This window comes from Schistocerca nitens, chromosome 7, assembly GCF_023898315.1.
Source record: "Schistocerca nitens isolate TAMUIC-IGC-003100 chromosome 7, iqSchNite1.1, whole genome shotgun sequence".
Classification (NCBI taxonomy): domain Eukaryota; kingdom Metazoa; phylum Arthropoda; class Insecta; order Orthoptera; family Acrididae; genus Schistocerca; species Schistocerca nitens.
Window position 1 is genome coordinate 57,185,233 of NC_064620.1, and position 18,324 is coordinate 57,203,556.

General features: G+C 43.0%; 1 protein-coding gene across 1 annotated transcript in view; it reads left to right on the forward strand.

Annotated features, from left to right (window-relative positions):
* The window catches only part of LOC126195468 (uncharacterized), a 661,177-nt gene that overhangs the window by 624,589 nt on the left and 18,264 nt on the right, over window positions 1-18,324 (forward strand). Inside the window, exon 4 of the mRNA XM_049934096.1 lies at window positions 14,372-14,505. Coding sequence (XP_049790053.1) covers window positions 14,372-14,505 — 134 coding nt within the window. The remainder of the gene's footprint in view (window positions 1-14,371; window positions 14,506-18,324) is intronic.

The window sequence follows — 18,324 nt, forward strand, 5'->3', positions numbered from 1 at the left end:
TCATACAACGTGGCAGCCACGTACAGTAGTAAGAGTGTTTGAGCAAACTCACAGCCTTGTTTCAAACCCTGAGTGACTGGAAACGAATCCCTCGCAGAGTCACTGTGAAGAACCAGCCCAGACATGCCATCATGAAGAGCTAGATCCAGTGTCACATAGTGAGAAAATGAAACGCCGACAGCCGTCCTTATGATTTTATTTTGTTCCAACCAGTTTCGTCTCTTCAGTGCGCCATCTTCAGGCTGTAGTTGATGCGGAAGGGCTTCACACGATCCCCGTATATACCGCATCAGTGGCCAGCATAACCGGTTACGCAGACTATCTGAAAACTGTGGTGTCAGTACTCCAACCATCTACTGCCAACTGACGATGGTTAGAGTGCAGACACCAAAATTTTCAGATAGTCTGTGTAACCTGTTAGCAGGTCACGGATGCGATATATATAGGGATCGTGTCAACCCCTTTCGCATCAACTACAGCCTGAGGATGGTACACTGAAGCGCCGAAACTGGTTGCAACAAAATAAATAAAATCATAAAGACAGCTGTAGGCGTTTCATTTTCTCACAATAGTAAACATCCGTCGTCCCAAATATATATATTTCGTATGGCTAATAGAATACAGCAGTAAGTAAGTAGTAACACAAACAACGTATAAAAACAATGAATGGTCAATGTTACAGGCAACAAACAATTATTAGATCTAAAAAAGGAAGTAAAACACAAAATACACAAAATTACATAGAAATTATAGTAATTGTATCTTGTAATACGTTTTTCAGAAGGAGAAGAGTATACCAGACTCATGGTTGTATGTCCAAGTCCCTCAGCAAGCCAGAAGCATCTCCCTCCAGGAGGTGCAGCTCCTGCATTGTGCCAGGGAATCTCCTCGTAGGGCAGTCCATTGCGATATGATGTAGAGTTTGTCGATTCCCACAGTCGCAGTTGGGTGAGTCAGTCTGTCGCCATTTGTGTTTCCAGTAATTACATCTACGATAGCCTGTTCGGATACGATTTAAAGTTGTCCAAGATTTTCTGGGAAGACCGAAGCCCTCGGGCCGTACTGTTGGGTCCGAGACTAAGTTAAGGTGATCAGGGTTAGACATATCCCATTCCCGACGTCAGGCTTCGTCGATATCATACTTGTCCTCGATCAGCTGTTGCCCTAATCTCTATGATGGCTTACGGGACTTGAGCCTGTGGCTGGGATTCTTGCAGTCTTCGTGTAAGGGTAGGTCACGGTTGTTAGCGCACTTTTGCCATTCCCTTTTCAGTGCAGATCTTCGCCTTAGATGAGGTGGGGCTATGTTAGCCAGTACCGGGAGCCATTGGTGGGGCGTCGGTTTAATAGTGCCTGAGATGAGCCTCATGGTGTCGTTTAGCTGGGTGTCCACCGTTGCTGTGTGAGTGCTGTTTAGCCAGACCGGAGCGCAGTATTCAGCCACCGAATATACTAGTGCAAGAGCAGATGTTCTGAGAACTGTGGCGCTTGCTCCCCAGCTACTTCCAGTGAGTTTGTGTAGGACATTATTTCTGGTTTTGATTTTTGCTGCGCGTTTGTATAAGTGCTCCTTGTACGTCAGAGATCGGTCCAATGTAATTCCCAGATACTTTGGGAGGGGATTGTAGTTAAGCAGCTGGCCTCTGAACTCTACGTGGGGTGCATAGTTTGCCTGTCTGTTGTTGAGGTGGAAACAGGAGACTTGGGTTTTAGAAGTATTAGGTCTGAGCCTCCATGTTTCGAAATATTCATCCATTTTCATAAGGTCTTCCTCAATGATTCTTTCGGAATTGTGGCAGTCTTGATGTTGATATGTGAGAGCAATATCGTCTGCATAGATAAACTTCTTAGAAGATGTCTCTGGTAGGTCTGATGTATATATATTAAAAAGTAAAAGTATATTTCTTGCTTATCTCTGCATCTAGGTGTACTTCAAAAAATCTATTTGAAAGCATATTGTTGATTAGGGTAGCCGTTTTCTTGCAAGGAATAATGCGTTGGAGTTTAAGAATCATTGCCTCCCTCCACACCGTGTCATATGCTGACGATATATCTATGAACACGGCGACTGTCTTTTTATTCCTTTGAAATCCACTCTCAATATGTGTGGTAAGAGATAATACTTGATCACAGCAACTCCGACCGGGTCTAAATCCGGCTTGTTCAATAGGAATGAAATTCTCAGCAATGGGTTTTATTCTGTTGAGAATAAGTCTCTCCAATAGTTTGTAGCATACACTTAGAAGAGCTATAGATCTATAGTCCTCTGGGAGCTTTCCATCTTTGCCAGGCTTAAGAATGGCGACGATCTTGGTTTGTTTAAATAGTGGTGGTAGTGTTTCCGATCGTTGGATGTCATTGTGAAACTGAGTTAGCCCCAGTAGAGCTCGAGGTCCTAGGTGCCGAAAGAACTCGGAGTAGACCTCATCTAAACCAGCCGCTTTACCCATTTTCATTTCTTTCAGTGCTCCTGTGATCTCTAGGATGGTAAAGGTTTTTGAGAAATTGTTGTCGAGTGTGGATTGTCGGAGCTTGGTTCTCAGTTCTTTCTTTACTTTCATAGTCTTATCCTTGTTGCTGCGTGGTGTTTTTCTCGTAAGGTTAACTATTCTGTTTGCTACCTCTTTGGGGTGTATGTTGCCACCCATACAGGTTTTAATGGAGCTTTCATCTCGGTTTTTAAGAAGGCACCAGGCTTTCTTGCTGGAGTGCTTGAAGTACATATTTTTCATGAGAGTGTGCCACTTTTCTCGTCTTGCTGAGTCCAGGCATTGGAGAAGCTCGTCCGCAATTTCAGGATCGTTGTTTTGCGAATATACATTATATAGGTCTATGCATTCTTGGCTCCAGCCGGGAATATAAGTTTCCCTGTAGCCTCTGGGAATGTGTTTTTTGGCAATGGCTAGGAGTAATCCCACAAAGCGGTTGTAGTTCTTCGATGCGGGTGGGATCCATTGGATGTTGTGGTCCATTTCGGCGGTAAAGGCTTCCCAATTGGCTTTGCCAAAATTCCATCGAGGTTTAGGTGTAGATCTCACTATTGGAATCTGTATACCGACATGTAGCAGGACGGGCCTGTGCTGGCTACGAGGAAAATCAGGCAAGATCTGTTTATTGCAGCGTAATGGTAGCTTTTTGGCGTCTCTGGAAACAAAGCACAGATCGGGGTTGTAGTCTCTTTTCCATCCAGCCGAGTGGAAAGTCCCTTTATCCTTTAGATCATGGATCAAGAAGACGTCTTCTATGTCCGCCCATTTCATTACTCCCTCCCCATCCTCATTGGTGTTGTTATATCCCCACTGGGTACTGTGGCTGTTGAAATCGCCCATTATCACTGTAGGATGTTGTATGTTGGAAATAGCAGAGTCATTCCATGACTGAGTTGGGGGTTTGTAGAGGTTGATGACTTCAATATCATCCATTTTTGTCCTTATGACGTAGGCGCTTGGGTCAGTGTGTGTTTTTATATCGTGGACCTGGTCAATGTTGTTTTTAAAGTAGGTGGCAGTGCCATAGTTAGCGTGGTAAGTTGCTGCAGCAAGGGAATAGCCTGGAAGTTTGCATCTATTTTTCAACTGCTTTTCGTCGGCGTAATGTGTTTCCTGGAGCAAGACAGCATCCACTGAATGGTTGTCCAGGACTTTAATTAGGTAGTCAGATTTAGCTCTACTCATTCCTTCTACGTTGAGTTTTAGGATTTTAAGGACATCTCCAATGTCCTTGGTCAACGGGTTCTGAGAGGAAGCGATGTTTCGGGTATTCGCGTTCATGTCTGTGCTGATTCTGTAAAGCTGGGCAATCCTCACAGGTCCAGCAGCCAGATTTGTAGACTATTTAGCCGTGATAAAAAATCACGTTGCCCAGGGTGCACCACGGGGACGCTAGTCTACATTGCACCCCGTCGTCCCAAAGACCTCCTGTCAAAGGGATAGACAACCAAAAACTTGAGTTCCACATAGTGTTTTGGACATTCAAAGTGTTTTAGTTCCTTCCAGATGGCAGATTAGTGAATCAATGACTTTTTCCTGGCTGTAGCAAATTAAATATCCTCTGCTGCCGTCTGGAGTTTTCCTGGAGTTCTCTGGCACAGAAGATCATACCTGCTGTCCTGGAGGTTCGGAAACCACACTGAGATTCAGGCAATATGCTCTTTGCAATAAGCTTAATCCGATTCAAAAGAATTCTTGCTAGAACTTTATCTGCAACTGTCAGTAGCGATGAAACCTTCCCGTCTCCTCTATATCGCTTTTATTACGCAAACTTCCTTCTACAATAACCTATGAAACCTTCCCTTAGGATTTCTATCTCTTGCTTAATAATACCAAATGTAATCTTCCCTTTGAAAATAATTATCTTTCTCAATAATAGTAAGTACAATCTTCGCATACAAATTTAAATGCTGCTTATTAAAAGTGATTTGCTGATTATTTCGACGAAACATAGAATGTCTCGTCGTCGTGGCCCTCAGTCGTTACCTGCAATAACCCAAAACTGTTCCTTACCTTTCTTACTGTTACTGGATCGCCATCTGACTGCTACATCGAACTGCGACATGGGTATACCTACTCTGTTTCACTATACTCTATTAGCTTCTGGTGGGCTGTCATAATAAGAGGCTGTATTTACTATCAAAGCAGACGTTATTCTTTAATGGCAAAGCTGACGTTATTCTTTAATTAATTTGACTGAAGTTACGTAATTCATAGTTAAACTTTTTCTTGACAACAATAAAATTTTGCAAAGTTTTAAGTTGATGATTTTTGGGATGGATTATAATCAGTAATGCAATATTGCTGGCAAAAATTAATTACATTTTGAAAACGATTCTTCAAATATTTACTGTTGGTCATGAAATGATTTTACAAACGTTCAAATGGGACTTAATTTTTACAGTAATCATAGAACTAGCATTGCGCAAACATACCTTCAGTAGTCTTGAGTTTCTCAAAAAAAAAAAAAAAAAAAAAAAAAAAATGATAATTCAATAATATTAGTTCCTTTTATGATAATAGTTAGCTGATGTCTCTGTACATCCGTTTATAATCTCTTGTAAATCATAGGTGGTGGCTGGCAGGCGCACCGCTCCTCTCAACCTCTCGCTTCAGACCCGCCACCGACTGGCTTCACATCTCGCTTACTACTGACTTCCTATGAACGCTAAAGTGCGGTCTCTCCCTCCAACTAATGCTTTCTGGTGCAGACAATCCCTGCTACCATTACAAAATGTATCAATGCGCGGTCTCTCCCGCTCTTTTCTTAAAATGTATCCATATGCGATCTCTCCCGCCCTTTTTAAAATTATATCAATGTGCGGTCTCTCCTGCCAACAATACTTTGGTGCAGACATTCCCTGCTACCACAATTATTTCCAAAATGACAAATATTAATTACTCCTACTTAATCCTATTAATAAAATATAAACATTTTTCTTAAATTGTGGTTTGACAACAGACAATAGAAATCTACACGTCTTACAGCGATATACCACGGTGGTTCCCACATACATTAAAGTCGCCTTCCTTGCAGATAATGGTGGCGTGGCTGTAGTTATCATGGAAGAAGTGTGTCCACAGCATACTCATCATGATGTTGTTGTAGAAAGGATGTCGCTTGGCCTCCGAGATGACCAGGATGGCCTTTCTAGATGGTTCATGTTTAGGAGGATAATTTGCATGAGTGCCCCAAAGTCATGATGTGAAAGTCACTCGACCCACCTGCAGCCTGAACTACACTCTGAACACACAATGGGATAAACGCCATGCGTAATTGGAAAGGACAGGGAAACCCTGCGCCGACGCGGACTCTTCGAGTATTTGCTGCACTAAATAATTATAAAAAGCGTTGTTATTAAGCTATCTTTAAACGTGTACAGGTTTTATAAATATAATAAAAGTGTTGTTGAATTAGTGGAAGTGTTAGTGAAGTATAAAATAAGATTAAACGGGGTAAGAAGCGTATTTTTCTTCTCGCGCCTGTAGCACGAATCCTAGGCCTAATTTCACGCGCGCGAATCGTAAGTAAGCAGTGAATTAAACTTATAGATAAACGTTTCCAGTTGGTATAAATATAAGTGTTGTTACATTAGTGGAAGTGTTAGTGAAGTGTTAAAGAAGATTAAACGGGGTAAGAAGTTTATTTTCCTTTTCGCGCCTATAGCACGGATTTTAGGCTTAATTTCACGCGCGCGTATCGTAAGTAAACAGTGAGTTATATGTAATCACCAGTTTTTTATTCAGTACTCTTTCAATTTATTTATATCTGCCTGAATAGTTTGCAGGGTCCTTTGTTTAAGTTTTAGTCACTACTTACATCAGCTTATACGATTTCTGTTTTTACCATGAGTGAGAAGTGTGTGACATGCCGTAGGATCGTTAGATCCGGGGTATGGTGTGATGGGTGCTGTAGTTTCTTTCATAGGGGCGAATGTAGTGGTGTGGGAAATGGGGACATAAATGAGGCTCACCAGTGGTATTGTAGGATCTGCAGTAGAGATAGGAAAATACTGGAACAGGAAGGGAAAATTGCAGCTCTCCAAGCTGACCTAGACAAGGCAAGGGAGGATCTGGACAGGTTAAAGAGGGAGAAGGGTGAACAGAGGTGGGAAGTGGCAACAGGTAATAGGGGGAACAGGCAAAGGAGACCATCAGACAGCTTTGTCATAAATCTTGAAAATAGATTTGACCTGTTGCTTCAGTCAGAATCGGATGAGCCTCATGTAGCTGAAGCCGTAGAAAGGGCACAAAAAGCTTTCAAGGACTTGAAAAAGGTGGGGAAATTCGTAAAGAGAAAGAAAGTTCTGTTGTTAGGTAGTTCCCATGGTAGAGGTGTTGGCCAACTACTGCAGGAAAATCTAGGTCCAGAGTACCAGGTCACAAACTTTTTCAAGCCTAGTGCAGATCTGGGTCAGGTAACAGAGGATGTAGGTGCTTTATGCAAGGATTTCGCAAAGGATGATGCCGTGGTTATAGTGGGTGGTCCGGGAAATAGCATTGACAGAGACTCTGAATATTCCATAGAGAGTGACCTGGTGAAGATAGCATCAGCAACGAAGCATACGAGTGTGGGATTTGTGTCTGTGTTGAGACGCCATGATCGGCCTCATTTGAACTCTTCCGTAGGGAGGGTGAACTTGGAGTTGGAGTGGCTGCTTAGGACGGATATAGGTGGGACTACACTAGGCATGGCCTTCACCTCAATAGGAAAGGGAAGGGAAAACTGTCTGGGTTGATTGCAGAAAACTTAAGGGGGGACACTGGCACAAGTGGTAAAATACCAGTGGTCACAGGTGTCAGAGGGATGCCTTTTTTAGGGTAGGGAAGGGGGAAAGAAAACGAGTTTTAAGAGAGATTGGCAGACACACTCAGTTTGAGAAAACAGATGAACAAGTCAGATTGTATCATACAGCCTCCATTTAAACAGTGTTTAACAGAAAGTAATCAGAAACTGCCAGTTCATCTTCGCCAAAGCAGTTACAATCCCATTAGTATGCAGTATCAGTTATGTTTATTACACCAGAACATTCCGGGACTTAGAAATAAAGTTGATGAACTACTCATTTGTATCGATGAAATGAATTCATCTAACCAAATTGACATAATCTGCCTCTCTGAACATCAAGTGACCACTGATATAGATATGTTAGACATTTCAGGATTTAAGCTAGCTTCCTACTTCTGCAGAGTAGATATGGATGGAGGAGGAGTTGCCACATTTATCAAAAATTGCCATAAATTCAAAAACATTGACATTAATAAATTATCTTTAGAGCAGCATCTAGAAGCATGTGCAACAGAAGTAGAGTTCCATAACAGATCCTATATAATAATAACTATTTACCGAGCACCTGCAGGAAATTATAATCTATTCTTAGATCATCTAGAAGCTCTTTTGGGTTATTTAACAGGAAGAAACAAAGAAATTTTGATTGCTGGTGACTTTAATACAGATTTTCTAATGCAATCTTCCAGTAAACATTCACTGCAGTTAGTAATGTTGTCTTTCAATCTAACTCACACTGTAAACTTTCCAACTAGGATCACTAAATCCTCAAGCACAGCCATTGATAACATTTTTATAGACAAATCAAAGGAACAAAATCATATCATAAAACCTGTTATAAATGTACTATCAGATCATGACATGCAGCTCCTTGTTTTAGATGTAAATTCTAAGCAGATTATCAAGACTGCTAAATCTGAGTACAGGAGAGTAGTCAATCAACCAAAAATTGAGTGTTTTAGAAAACTGCTCAAAGATATGAACTGGAAAGATGTTTATAGTGCTCATGACATGAATGAAAAATATAACACATTCATGAACAATGTCAGTACCATGTTTGAAAACTGTTTTCCTCTAAGAGTTACTCAAATTAAACAGAAGTCTATAATAAAACCATGGATTACACAAGGAATAAAGATTTCCTGTAAGACAAAAAGGAAAATGTATCGTCGACCAAGAATAGCTCCAATGCTGATGCTTTAGCTAAATATAAGGAATACTGTAAAACATTAAAAAAAGTAATTCAGACGTCTAAATAAATGCACTACGAGAAGAAGATAGCAATGTCAGGGAACAAAATAAAAACAATTTGGGATATAGTGAAAGAGCAGACTGGTGGAACCAGAAAGAAACAGGAGCAAATAGCACTAAGGGTAGATGACACATTAGTAACTGATGGGCATAGTGTGGCAAATCTATTTAACAAGTACTTTATATCCGTTACTGATAGAATGGGACTTTCAGGATCAGTAAATAATGCCCTTGAATATCTGAAACTAGCCTTCACAAATAGCTTCAAGTACATGAATATATCACTCACTTCACCAAAAGAAATAACGTCCATCATAAAATCTTTAAAAACAAAGCATTCTAGTGGGTACGATGAAATATCAACAAAGTTAATTAAGGCATGTTCTTGTGAGTTTAGTACAATTCTAAGTTACTTGTTTAACCAGTCAATTGTAACTGGGACATTTCCTGACTGGCTAAAATATGCAGATGTTAAGCCTCTATTCAAGAAAGGGGATAAAGAGATACCATCAAACTACAGACCGATTTCACTTTTGCCAGCATTCACAAAAATTTTAGAAAAAGTAATGTACAGGCAGCTGCTCAACCATCTGACCACAAATAACATATTATCAAGAACACAGTTTGGATTTCTGAAGGGTTCTGATATCGAGAAGGCTATTTACACCTACAGTGAAAATGTACTTAATTCATTAAATAACTAATTACAAGCAGCAGGTATTTTCTGTGATTTGTCAAAGGCATTTGATTGTGTGAACCACAACATCCTTTTAAGTAAATTAGAATTCTATGGCAGTGCTGCAAAATGGTTCAAGTCATACCTCACTAACAGGAAAAAAAGGGTGTCAGTGCAAGGGACCAGTGAATTAAGTCATCATTCATCATCAGAATGGGAAGAAATTACATGTGGCGTCCCACAAGGATCCATCTTAGGACCATTGCTTTTTCTTGTGTACATTAATGATCTCTCATCAGTTACACTGCCAGAAGCAGAGTTCGTTTTGTTTGCAGATGACACAAGTATTGCAATAAATAGTATGTCAAGTGTAGTTCTAGAAAGATCTGCTAATGATATTGTCATGGACATTAATAAATGGTTTAAAGCCAACTCACTGACATTAAACTTCGAAAAGACTCACTATATGCAATTCAGAAGCTTTAAGAGGTTTCCACCCAGCATATGCATAAAATACGAAGAAGAGCAGATAGAAGAGATTGACAGTCTTAAATTCCTGGGATTACAACTTGATAATAAATTCAGTTGGGAAGAGCACACCACAGAACTGCAGAAACGCCTTAACAAATCTGTATTTGCATTTCGAGTGTTAGCAGACATAGGCGACATAAAAATGAAAAATCTTGCATACTTTGCCTACTTTCATTCCATAATGTCATATTGTATAATATTTTGGGGTAACTCTTCAAGTCAAACAAAAGTTTTCAGAGTCCAAAAGCGTGTAATACGTATTATTTGTGGAGTAAATTCATGGACGTCCTGTAGAAACCTCTTCAAAGAACTGGGTATACTAACTACTGCCTCTCAGTATATTTACTCATTAATGAAATTTGTCCTAAATAATATATCTCTGTTTCCAACAAACAGCTCAGTTCATACATACAATACCAGGAACAAAAATGATCTGCACAAGGACTTAAAAGCCCTTACTTTAGTTCAAAAAGGGGTCCACTACTCAGGAACACTCATCTTCAATAATTTGCCAGTAAACATAAAAAATTTAGTTACAAATAAAGATCAGTTTAAAAGGAGCCTGAAAGACTTACTATTGGCCAACTCCTTCTACTCCATTGTCGAATTTTTTAATAGAAACAAATGATGTATTGTATATATTCATACTATTAGTATTGTTATTTCAGCTTAAAAAACAATTGACATGTTCCACATCCACGAGGATCTCCTCAGCATGGATCTATGGAACGAAAACTAATCTAATCTGATCTAATCTAATCCCAACATGTCAGACCAACTTCTCTTCCGTTTCTGCATATTTTGGCCAGCTAAAGTCGTGCAGTCTTACGTTCCACTTCGAGCAATGCACTCTTTCATGGTACCTGACGCCAGATATCAGTTCCATGCAGTTCGCTTGATAATGTTCTCCCAAAATCTGATTCAGATGGACCTGTGTTTACTGACAACAGTTCCTAGCGGGTTTCAGACTGATTGTTACTGACGAGGGGTGGGGAAAGGGCACTCGTCTCTGCTGCATGGCAGTTGGTATCCTTTTATGACTGCTGTGTTGCCTAGGTGCGTGTGGTAAGTCAGTCCTTACTTAGAAACGTGGACAGTCCGCTTTCTTTGAGATGTCAGAAAATTGGTTAGCTTCATTCATGTTATGTCTGTGTTCGTAGATGAGTAGTCAGCGGGACTGATTGCCATGTGGAGGCCACAGGTTCGCTTTTCGATACTACCAGGGATTGTTCCTCGCTGGAAGGAATGTAACGGGGTGGACTCAGCCTCGTAACGTAGTTTGAGGAGCCATTTGAATGAGAAGCCAATACTCTAAGGTCTACAGAACGGAAAACGGCTATGAGAAGGGTCTGATAACACAATACCCCACCATATCAAGTTCAAATGACGCCATTGCCTGAGGATGACACGGCGGTCGGTCTGTCCATATTGGCCCATCTGAGGCGAGAAGCCAATTCATACATCTTATGGTCATGGGCATGTCTTCCGCCATATACAACCTGGAGGGTCAACTGACTACCATTTCTATGGCTTATATATGCCGAAGAACCAAAATATTATGACCACCTGTTTAATAGCTTGATATTTCCCTTTTTAAACACAGTACGACTTATATTCTGCTTGGTATGGATTCTACAAGTCCTTGAAAGGATTCTAGAAGTATGTGGCACCAGATGTCAAGGCACAGGTCAAGCAATTCCCTCAAGTTTCGGGATGGTGGTTTAGAGCCACGCAGCTGGCACGCGATATGTGTTCCAGTGAGGACAGATCAGGCACTTTCCTAGCCAAGACGTCTGAGCTCAGTGTAATGCCCCTCAATCCATTGTGGAACGATTCTCACCTTTCAACACGGGCAGTTATTTAGCTGGAAGATGTCATCGCCATAGGGGCAGACTTCAAGCATGTAGTGACGCAGGTGGTCCGCAATGACAATGTTCGTGTAGTTCATTGCTGCCCCATGCCTTCGATTCCCACCACATATACCACGGAAGCATAATTGAGTGTACTCAATAGCAAAATTCTGCGCTCACTGACCTGCATCTGTGGCGCAGTGCATGTTTCGTGCACCCATTCGCCTGAATGATGGCGTGTAAGAAACCAGCCATCGAGCTGGTGTAACAGGACATGTGATTAATTCGATAGGCGAGACGTTTCTATTGACCCACGGTGAAGACTCGGTACTGCTGTGCCCACTGCAATCATAACTGAAGATGTAGTTGAGTCGCCACAGGAACAAGCAGACGTCATGCGATGTAGAGTTCCATCTTCAAAATGGCCTTTGGAAGGTGTGTTCTAAGACACTTGTGTCTGCACCAGCATTGTACTCTGTTGTCAGATCTACCACAGATAAGTGCCTACACCTCTGTCCATTAACATTGCTACACCAAGTAGAAATGCAGATGATGAACGGCTTTCATTCGACAAATATATTTTACTAGAACTGACATGTGATTACATTTTCACGCAATTTGGGTGCATAGATGCTGAGAAATTAGTACCCAGAACAACCTCCTCTGCCGGCCGCGGTGGTCTCGCGGTTCTAGGCGCGCAGTCCGGAACCGTGCGACTGCTACGGTCGCAGGTTCGAATCCTGCCTCGGGCATGGATGTGTGTGATGTCCTTAGGTTAGTTAGGTTTAAGTAGTTCTAAGTTCTAGGGGACTGATGACCACAGCAGTTGAGTCGCATAGTGCTCAGAGCCATTTGAACCAACCTCCTCTGGCCGTAATAACGGCCTTGATACGCCTGGGCATTGAGTCAAACAGAGCTTGGATGGCGTGTACAGGTTCAGCTGCCATTGCAGCTTCAACGCGATGCCACAGTTCATCAGGAGTAGTGACTGGCGTATTGTGACGAGCCAGTTGCTCGGCCACCATTGACCAGACGTATTCAATTGGTGAGAGACCTGGAGAATGTGCTGGCCAGGGAAGCAGTCGAACATTTTCTGTATCCAGTAAGGCCCGTACTGGAACTGTAACATGCGGTCGTGCATTATACTGCTGAAATGTAGGGTTTCGCAGGGATCGAATGAAGGGTAGTCCGCAGCTCGTGGTCGTGCGGTAGCGTTCTCGTTTCCCACCAACGGGTTCCCGGGTTCGATACCCGGCGGGGTCAGGGATTTTCTTTGCCTCGTCATGACTGGGTGTTGTGTGATGTCCTTAGGTTAGTTAGGTTTAAGTAGTTCTAAGTTCTAGGGGACTGATGACCATAGATGTTAAGTCCCATAGTGCTCAGAGCCATTTGATTTGAATGAAAGGTAGAGCCACGGGTCGTAACACATCTGAAATGTAACGTCCACTGTTCAAAGTGCCGTCAGTGTGAACAAGTGGTGAACGAGACGTGTAACAAATGGCACCCCTTACCATCACGCCGGGTGATACTCCAGTATGAGCGACGACGAATACACGCTTCCAATGTGCGTTCACCGCGATGTCGCCAAACACGGATGCGACCATCATGATGGTGCAAACAGAACCTGGATTCATCCGAAAAAATGACGGTTTGCCATTCGTGCACCCAGGGTCGTCGTTGAGTACACCACCGCAGGCGCTCCTGTCTGTGATGCAGCGACAACGGTAACCGGAGCCATGGTCTCAGAGGTGATGCTGCTGCAAACGTCGTCGAACTGTTCGTGCGGATGGTTGTTGTCTTGCAAACGTCCCCATCGACTCAGGGATCGAGACGTTGCTGCACGATCCGTTACAGTCATACGTATAAGATGCCTGCCATCTCGACTGCTAGTGATACGAGGCCGTTGGGATCCAGTACGGCGTTCCGTATTACCCTCCTGAACCCACCGACTCCATTTTCTGCTAACAGTCATTGAATCTCGACCAACGCGAGCAGCAATGTTGCGATACTCTGAACCGCAATCGCGATAGGCTACAATCCGACCTTTATCAAAGTCGGAAACTTGATGGTACGCATCTGACTTCCTTACACGACGCATCACAACAACGTTTCACCAGGCAACGCCGGTCAACTGCTGTTTGTGTATGAGAAATCGGTTGGAAACTTTCCTCATGTCAGCACGTTGTAGGTGTCGCCACCGGCGCCAAACTTGTGTGAATGCTCTGAAAAGGTGATCATTTGCATATCACAGCAGCTTCTTCCTGTCGGTTATATTTCGCGTCTGTAGCACGTCATCTTCCTGGTGTACCAATTTTAATGGTCAGTAGTGTATCGTGGATTATACAGATGAGATTTGGTCGTCCAATACCACACGGCCTACTCATTATTTCGACATTCTTCAACTACTTTCCGTTGGTCTTCACGATAATAGTACACAAACAGGCGACCAGCTTCGCCATTACAACGATTCTCGGTTCCAGCTGCAGGACCATAACAATGTCCATTTTGTCAAAACCACCTATAAAAGTGGTTTCCGTATTTTCGGCCCGTATCTTCGCCATAATGACTACCCATTCGTCTCTCCTCGGCTTACATCCTTTCCTTACTGCGTCATGTGCCCGACGCACCACCAGAAAGCATTAGGTTTTGCGGTGGGCAGTGGTCGTTAATGTTTCGGCTCATCAGTGTAATGTTTTTTAAGGGGGACACCAATATCTCGCACACGGTGAGCTTATGTTCCCTCATGTGACGAAACTGCAAGACGGCTTTGCCTCCTGTGTTTCAGCCCTGCCGGACGAAGGTCCTCGGATCACGGGCGGACGACCCCGCTATCAGGTGGGCGACACCGTCCGGGTCAACTGTACCTCGGGACGGTCCAAGCCGGCCGCGCAGCTCGCCTGGTTCATCAACGGGGAGCAGGTGAGTCCACCCCACACTTATCTCGCATGCGATTTTCACAGTAATTGGGAAAAGTAGAGGGGGCAGGGGTAAAATACAGGAAGCGAAAGCTATTTACAATTTGTACAGAAACCAGATGGCAGTTATAAGCGTCGTGGGACATGAAAGGGAAGCAGTGGTTGGGAAGGGAGTGAGACATGGTTGTAACCTCTCCCCTCAATCTGTATATTGAGCAAGCAGTAAAGGAAACAAAAGAAAAATTTGGAGTAGGTATTAAAATCCATGGAGAAGAAATAAAAACTTTGAGGTTCGCCGATGACATTGTAATTCTGTCAGAGACAGCAAAGGACTTGGAAGAGCAGTTGAACGGAATGTACAGTGTCTTGAAAGGAGGATATAAGATGAACATCATCAGAAGCTAAACGAGGATAATGGAATGTAGTCGAATTGAATCAGGTGATGCTGAGGGAATTAGATTTGGAAATGAGACATTTAATGTAGTAAAAGAGTTTTGCTATTTGGGGAGCAAAATAACTGATGATGGTCGAAGTAGAGAGGATATAAAATGTAGACTGGCAATGCCAAGGAAAGCGTTTCTGAAGAAGAGAAATTTGTTAACATCAAGTATAGATTTGAGTGTCAGGAAATCGCTTCTGAAAGTATTTGTATGGAGTGTAGCCATATATGGAAGTGAAACATTGACGACAAATAGTTTGGACAAGAAGAGAATAGAAGCTTTCGAAATGAGATGCTACAGAGGAATGGTGAAGATTAGATGGGTAGATCACATAACCAATGAGGAGGAGATTGAATAGAATTGGGGAGAAGAAGAGCCGGCCGGAGTGGCCGTGCGGTTCTAGGCTCTACAGTCTGGAGCCGAGCGACCGCTATGGTCGCAGTTCTAAGTTCTAGGCGACTGATGACCTCAGAAGTTGTCGCATAGTGCTTAGAGCCATTTGAACCTTTTTTTTTTTTTTTTTAGAGAAGAGGAGTTTGTGGCACAACTTGACTAGAAGAAGGGATCGGTTGGTAGGACATGTTCTGAGACATCAAGGGATGACCAATTTGGTATTGGAGGGCAGCGTGGAGGATAAAAATCGTAGAGGGAGACCAAGAGACGAATACACTAAGCAGATTAAGAAGGATGTAGGCTGCAGTAGGTACTGGGAGATGAAGCAGCTTGCACAGGATAGAGTAGCATGGAGAGCTGCATCAAACCAGTCGCAGGATTGAAGACATCAACATTAAGTAGAGCGTCAAGTGTTGTTGGCAGGCGCGGAGAACACCCCGGAGGGTTGAGGCGGAGAGCGGTAAACAGCGCCTCTCCTCCTCCTCTACCGCTTCGCGGCTGCCAACGGGCTGCGAAGTTGGCCGGCTGAAGAATGTTGCCCTGTTAGTGGACTTCATTGTCGTGTTTCGTTATTAACATTCAACATCACTGTCTTAAAGAAGAAGTGAATTACCCCAAGGAGAGGGGAAACGAAATGAATCTTCTCAGTTTGAGGGGGTACGTGATGTTATTTCAATGATAATAAAAGCCAATAAAATTTACAGAGAACTTAGTAGAACGAAACCACTTATCAGTACCGCGTTGCACCCCCTCTGGCCTGGATGTATGCACTGATTCGGTTGAGAAAGGTTTCACAAGCTTTTGTATCCTCTCCTGGCCCACATATGGACTCTGGCGCTGGGACTGTTCTGACGTCCGAGCAGGTCCCACATGTGTTCTATCGGGGACACGTCTAGGAATCTTGATGGCCACGGGAGTACAGCAGCAACAAGCACAAAGTTCATAGAGACACGTGCCATGAGTAGTCGAACATTGTCTTGTTGATAAATGTCACCACCGTAAAAGTTCCAGCAGTCACTATCAGTCGCAATGCGAAGTCAAATAAAATGGCTCCCCACACCATGACTCCGGGATTAACACCGCTGTCCCTCTCCAAAATACTTAACCGGACCACTCACCAAGTCGGCGCCTTACTTTCCGACGATGCTAAAACACGTTTCATCGTTGAACACAATGCGACGTTTTCACCGAACCCAAGCACTTCGGTTATAGTACCACTTCAGACGCAGCCGTTTGTGTTTTGGTGGTAATGGCAGCCTACGCATATGATGGTAATTCCCTGCTCCAGCTGCTACTAATCACCGAATAATGGTGCAAGGTAACAGACGATGTTGCAAAGAGTCCACTACTTATTCTCGAATGGTAGGTGCAGATGTGAATGGGCACGATGTGATTGGTGCAGAATATGGCGAGCCTCCCATTTGGTGAGAATATGTCATCGACTGGAGTGTTAGTGACTAGGATGACTGCCCTCATGTTCCCATGTAGTCCACCATCAGGCTACTGTCTCATCCGAATGCCCCATAATTGTGAATATTGCACGACTCAATGAGGCAGCCAAATTGAGACTCTTAATCAGGCCTCTTTAAAACACTGTCAGGTGCCGATAATGCTGTCTCACACGAATAGGTGGCTTCTCTTTGTCCTCCGCAGCGAGCACTCAACCTCCGATGATATGTCCACGTCCCTTATACACGCAGCTAGAAGTGGAAACAACGCTAAATACGAACGACGCTAATGCACTCTGGTGGCTGTTGCGCCTGTCGCGAGAACTACAAGTCTATTCATTTACGCAGACAGCGATGGTGTGTACGTGCATGAAGTTACATTGTCATCCAACCATGCCTTCGTAATGTTTCACGTTTTTTATCAGACAGTGTAATACATGCTTAAAATGGCAGTGCGTAGCGTACAGTGATTTCAGTACATAAATTATTCATATTAATAACTGTGTACTGAATTACTGGATTCGCGTTTTTATTTTTATTTTTTGACGACATTCATATTGCACTTTACAGGTTTAAAACTGGTCATTGGAAGTGCTGTATCTTATGTTCCTCGTTTACGGTACGGTGTGCTAAATGAATCATTTTGGGTCGCAAAGGGATGGTAAATATTTTATAACACATTTTAAATTGTAAGAATGAATAGAGCTGCGCGGGGTAGCCGCGCGGTCTGAGGTACCTTGTCACGGTCCCTGCTGCTCCCCCTGTCGGAGGTTCGAGTCCTCTATCGGGCATGTGTTTGTGTGTTGTTCATAGCGTAAGTTACTTTAAGTTAGATTAAGTATTGAGTAGGCTTACGGATCGATGACCTAAGTGGTTAGGTCCCGTAAGACCTTACCACAAAAAAAATTAATAGATTATAGTTGTAAGATTTTTATGATAAAAGTACATTCGTTCAAGATCTATTCTTCTTCATTTCAAACAGCAAAATTTAAAACATTGAAACAACAGAAAAGTTTAACATTTGTGGGGCTATCTGAACGTAAATAGCGAATCAAAGTAAACAGTCATACAGTCGTGCACAGTGTGTTACAGTAGTTATTACATGCATTTCCCACAACGGAATTGGTTGCGACCAGCAGCCCCCTTACATATTTCCTGAAAACAGACCTTGTGCTTATCAAAACTGATCTATTCCCCGTTCTTCACAGGTCTAGGGCCGTGATATTTGATGCTGCAGAAACCACAAGGTATGTTTTATCCCTCCGACTCAGCTTCAGTTGATGATGGCTCAAAAATGGTTCAAATGGCTCTGAGCACTATGGGACTCAACTGCTGAGGTCATTAGTCCCCTAGAACTTAGAACTAGTTAAACCTAACTAACCTAAGGACATCACAAACATCCATGCCCGAGGCAGGATTCGAACCTGCGACCGTAGCGGTCTCGCGGTTCCAGACTGCAGCGCCTTTAACCGCACGGCCACTTCGGCCGAGTTGATGATGGACTGGAAGGTTTATCTTGAATATCCATCCCATTCCTGCAAC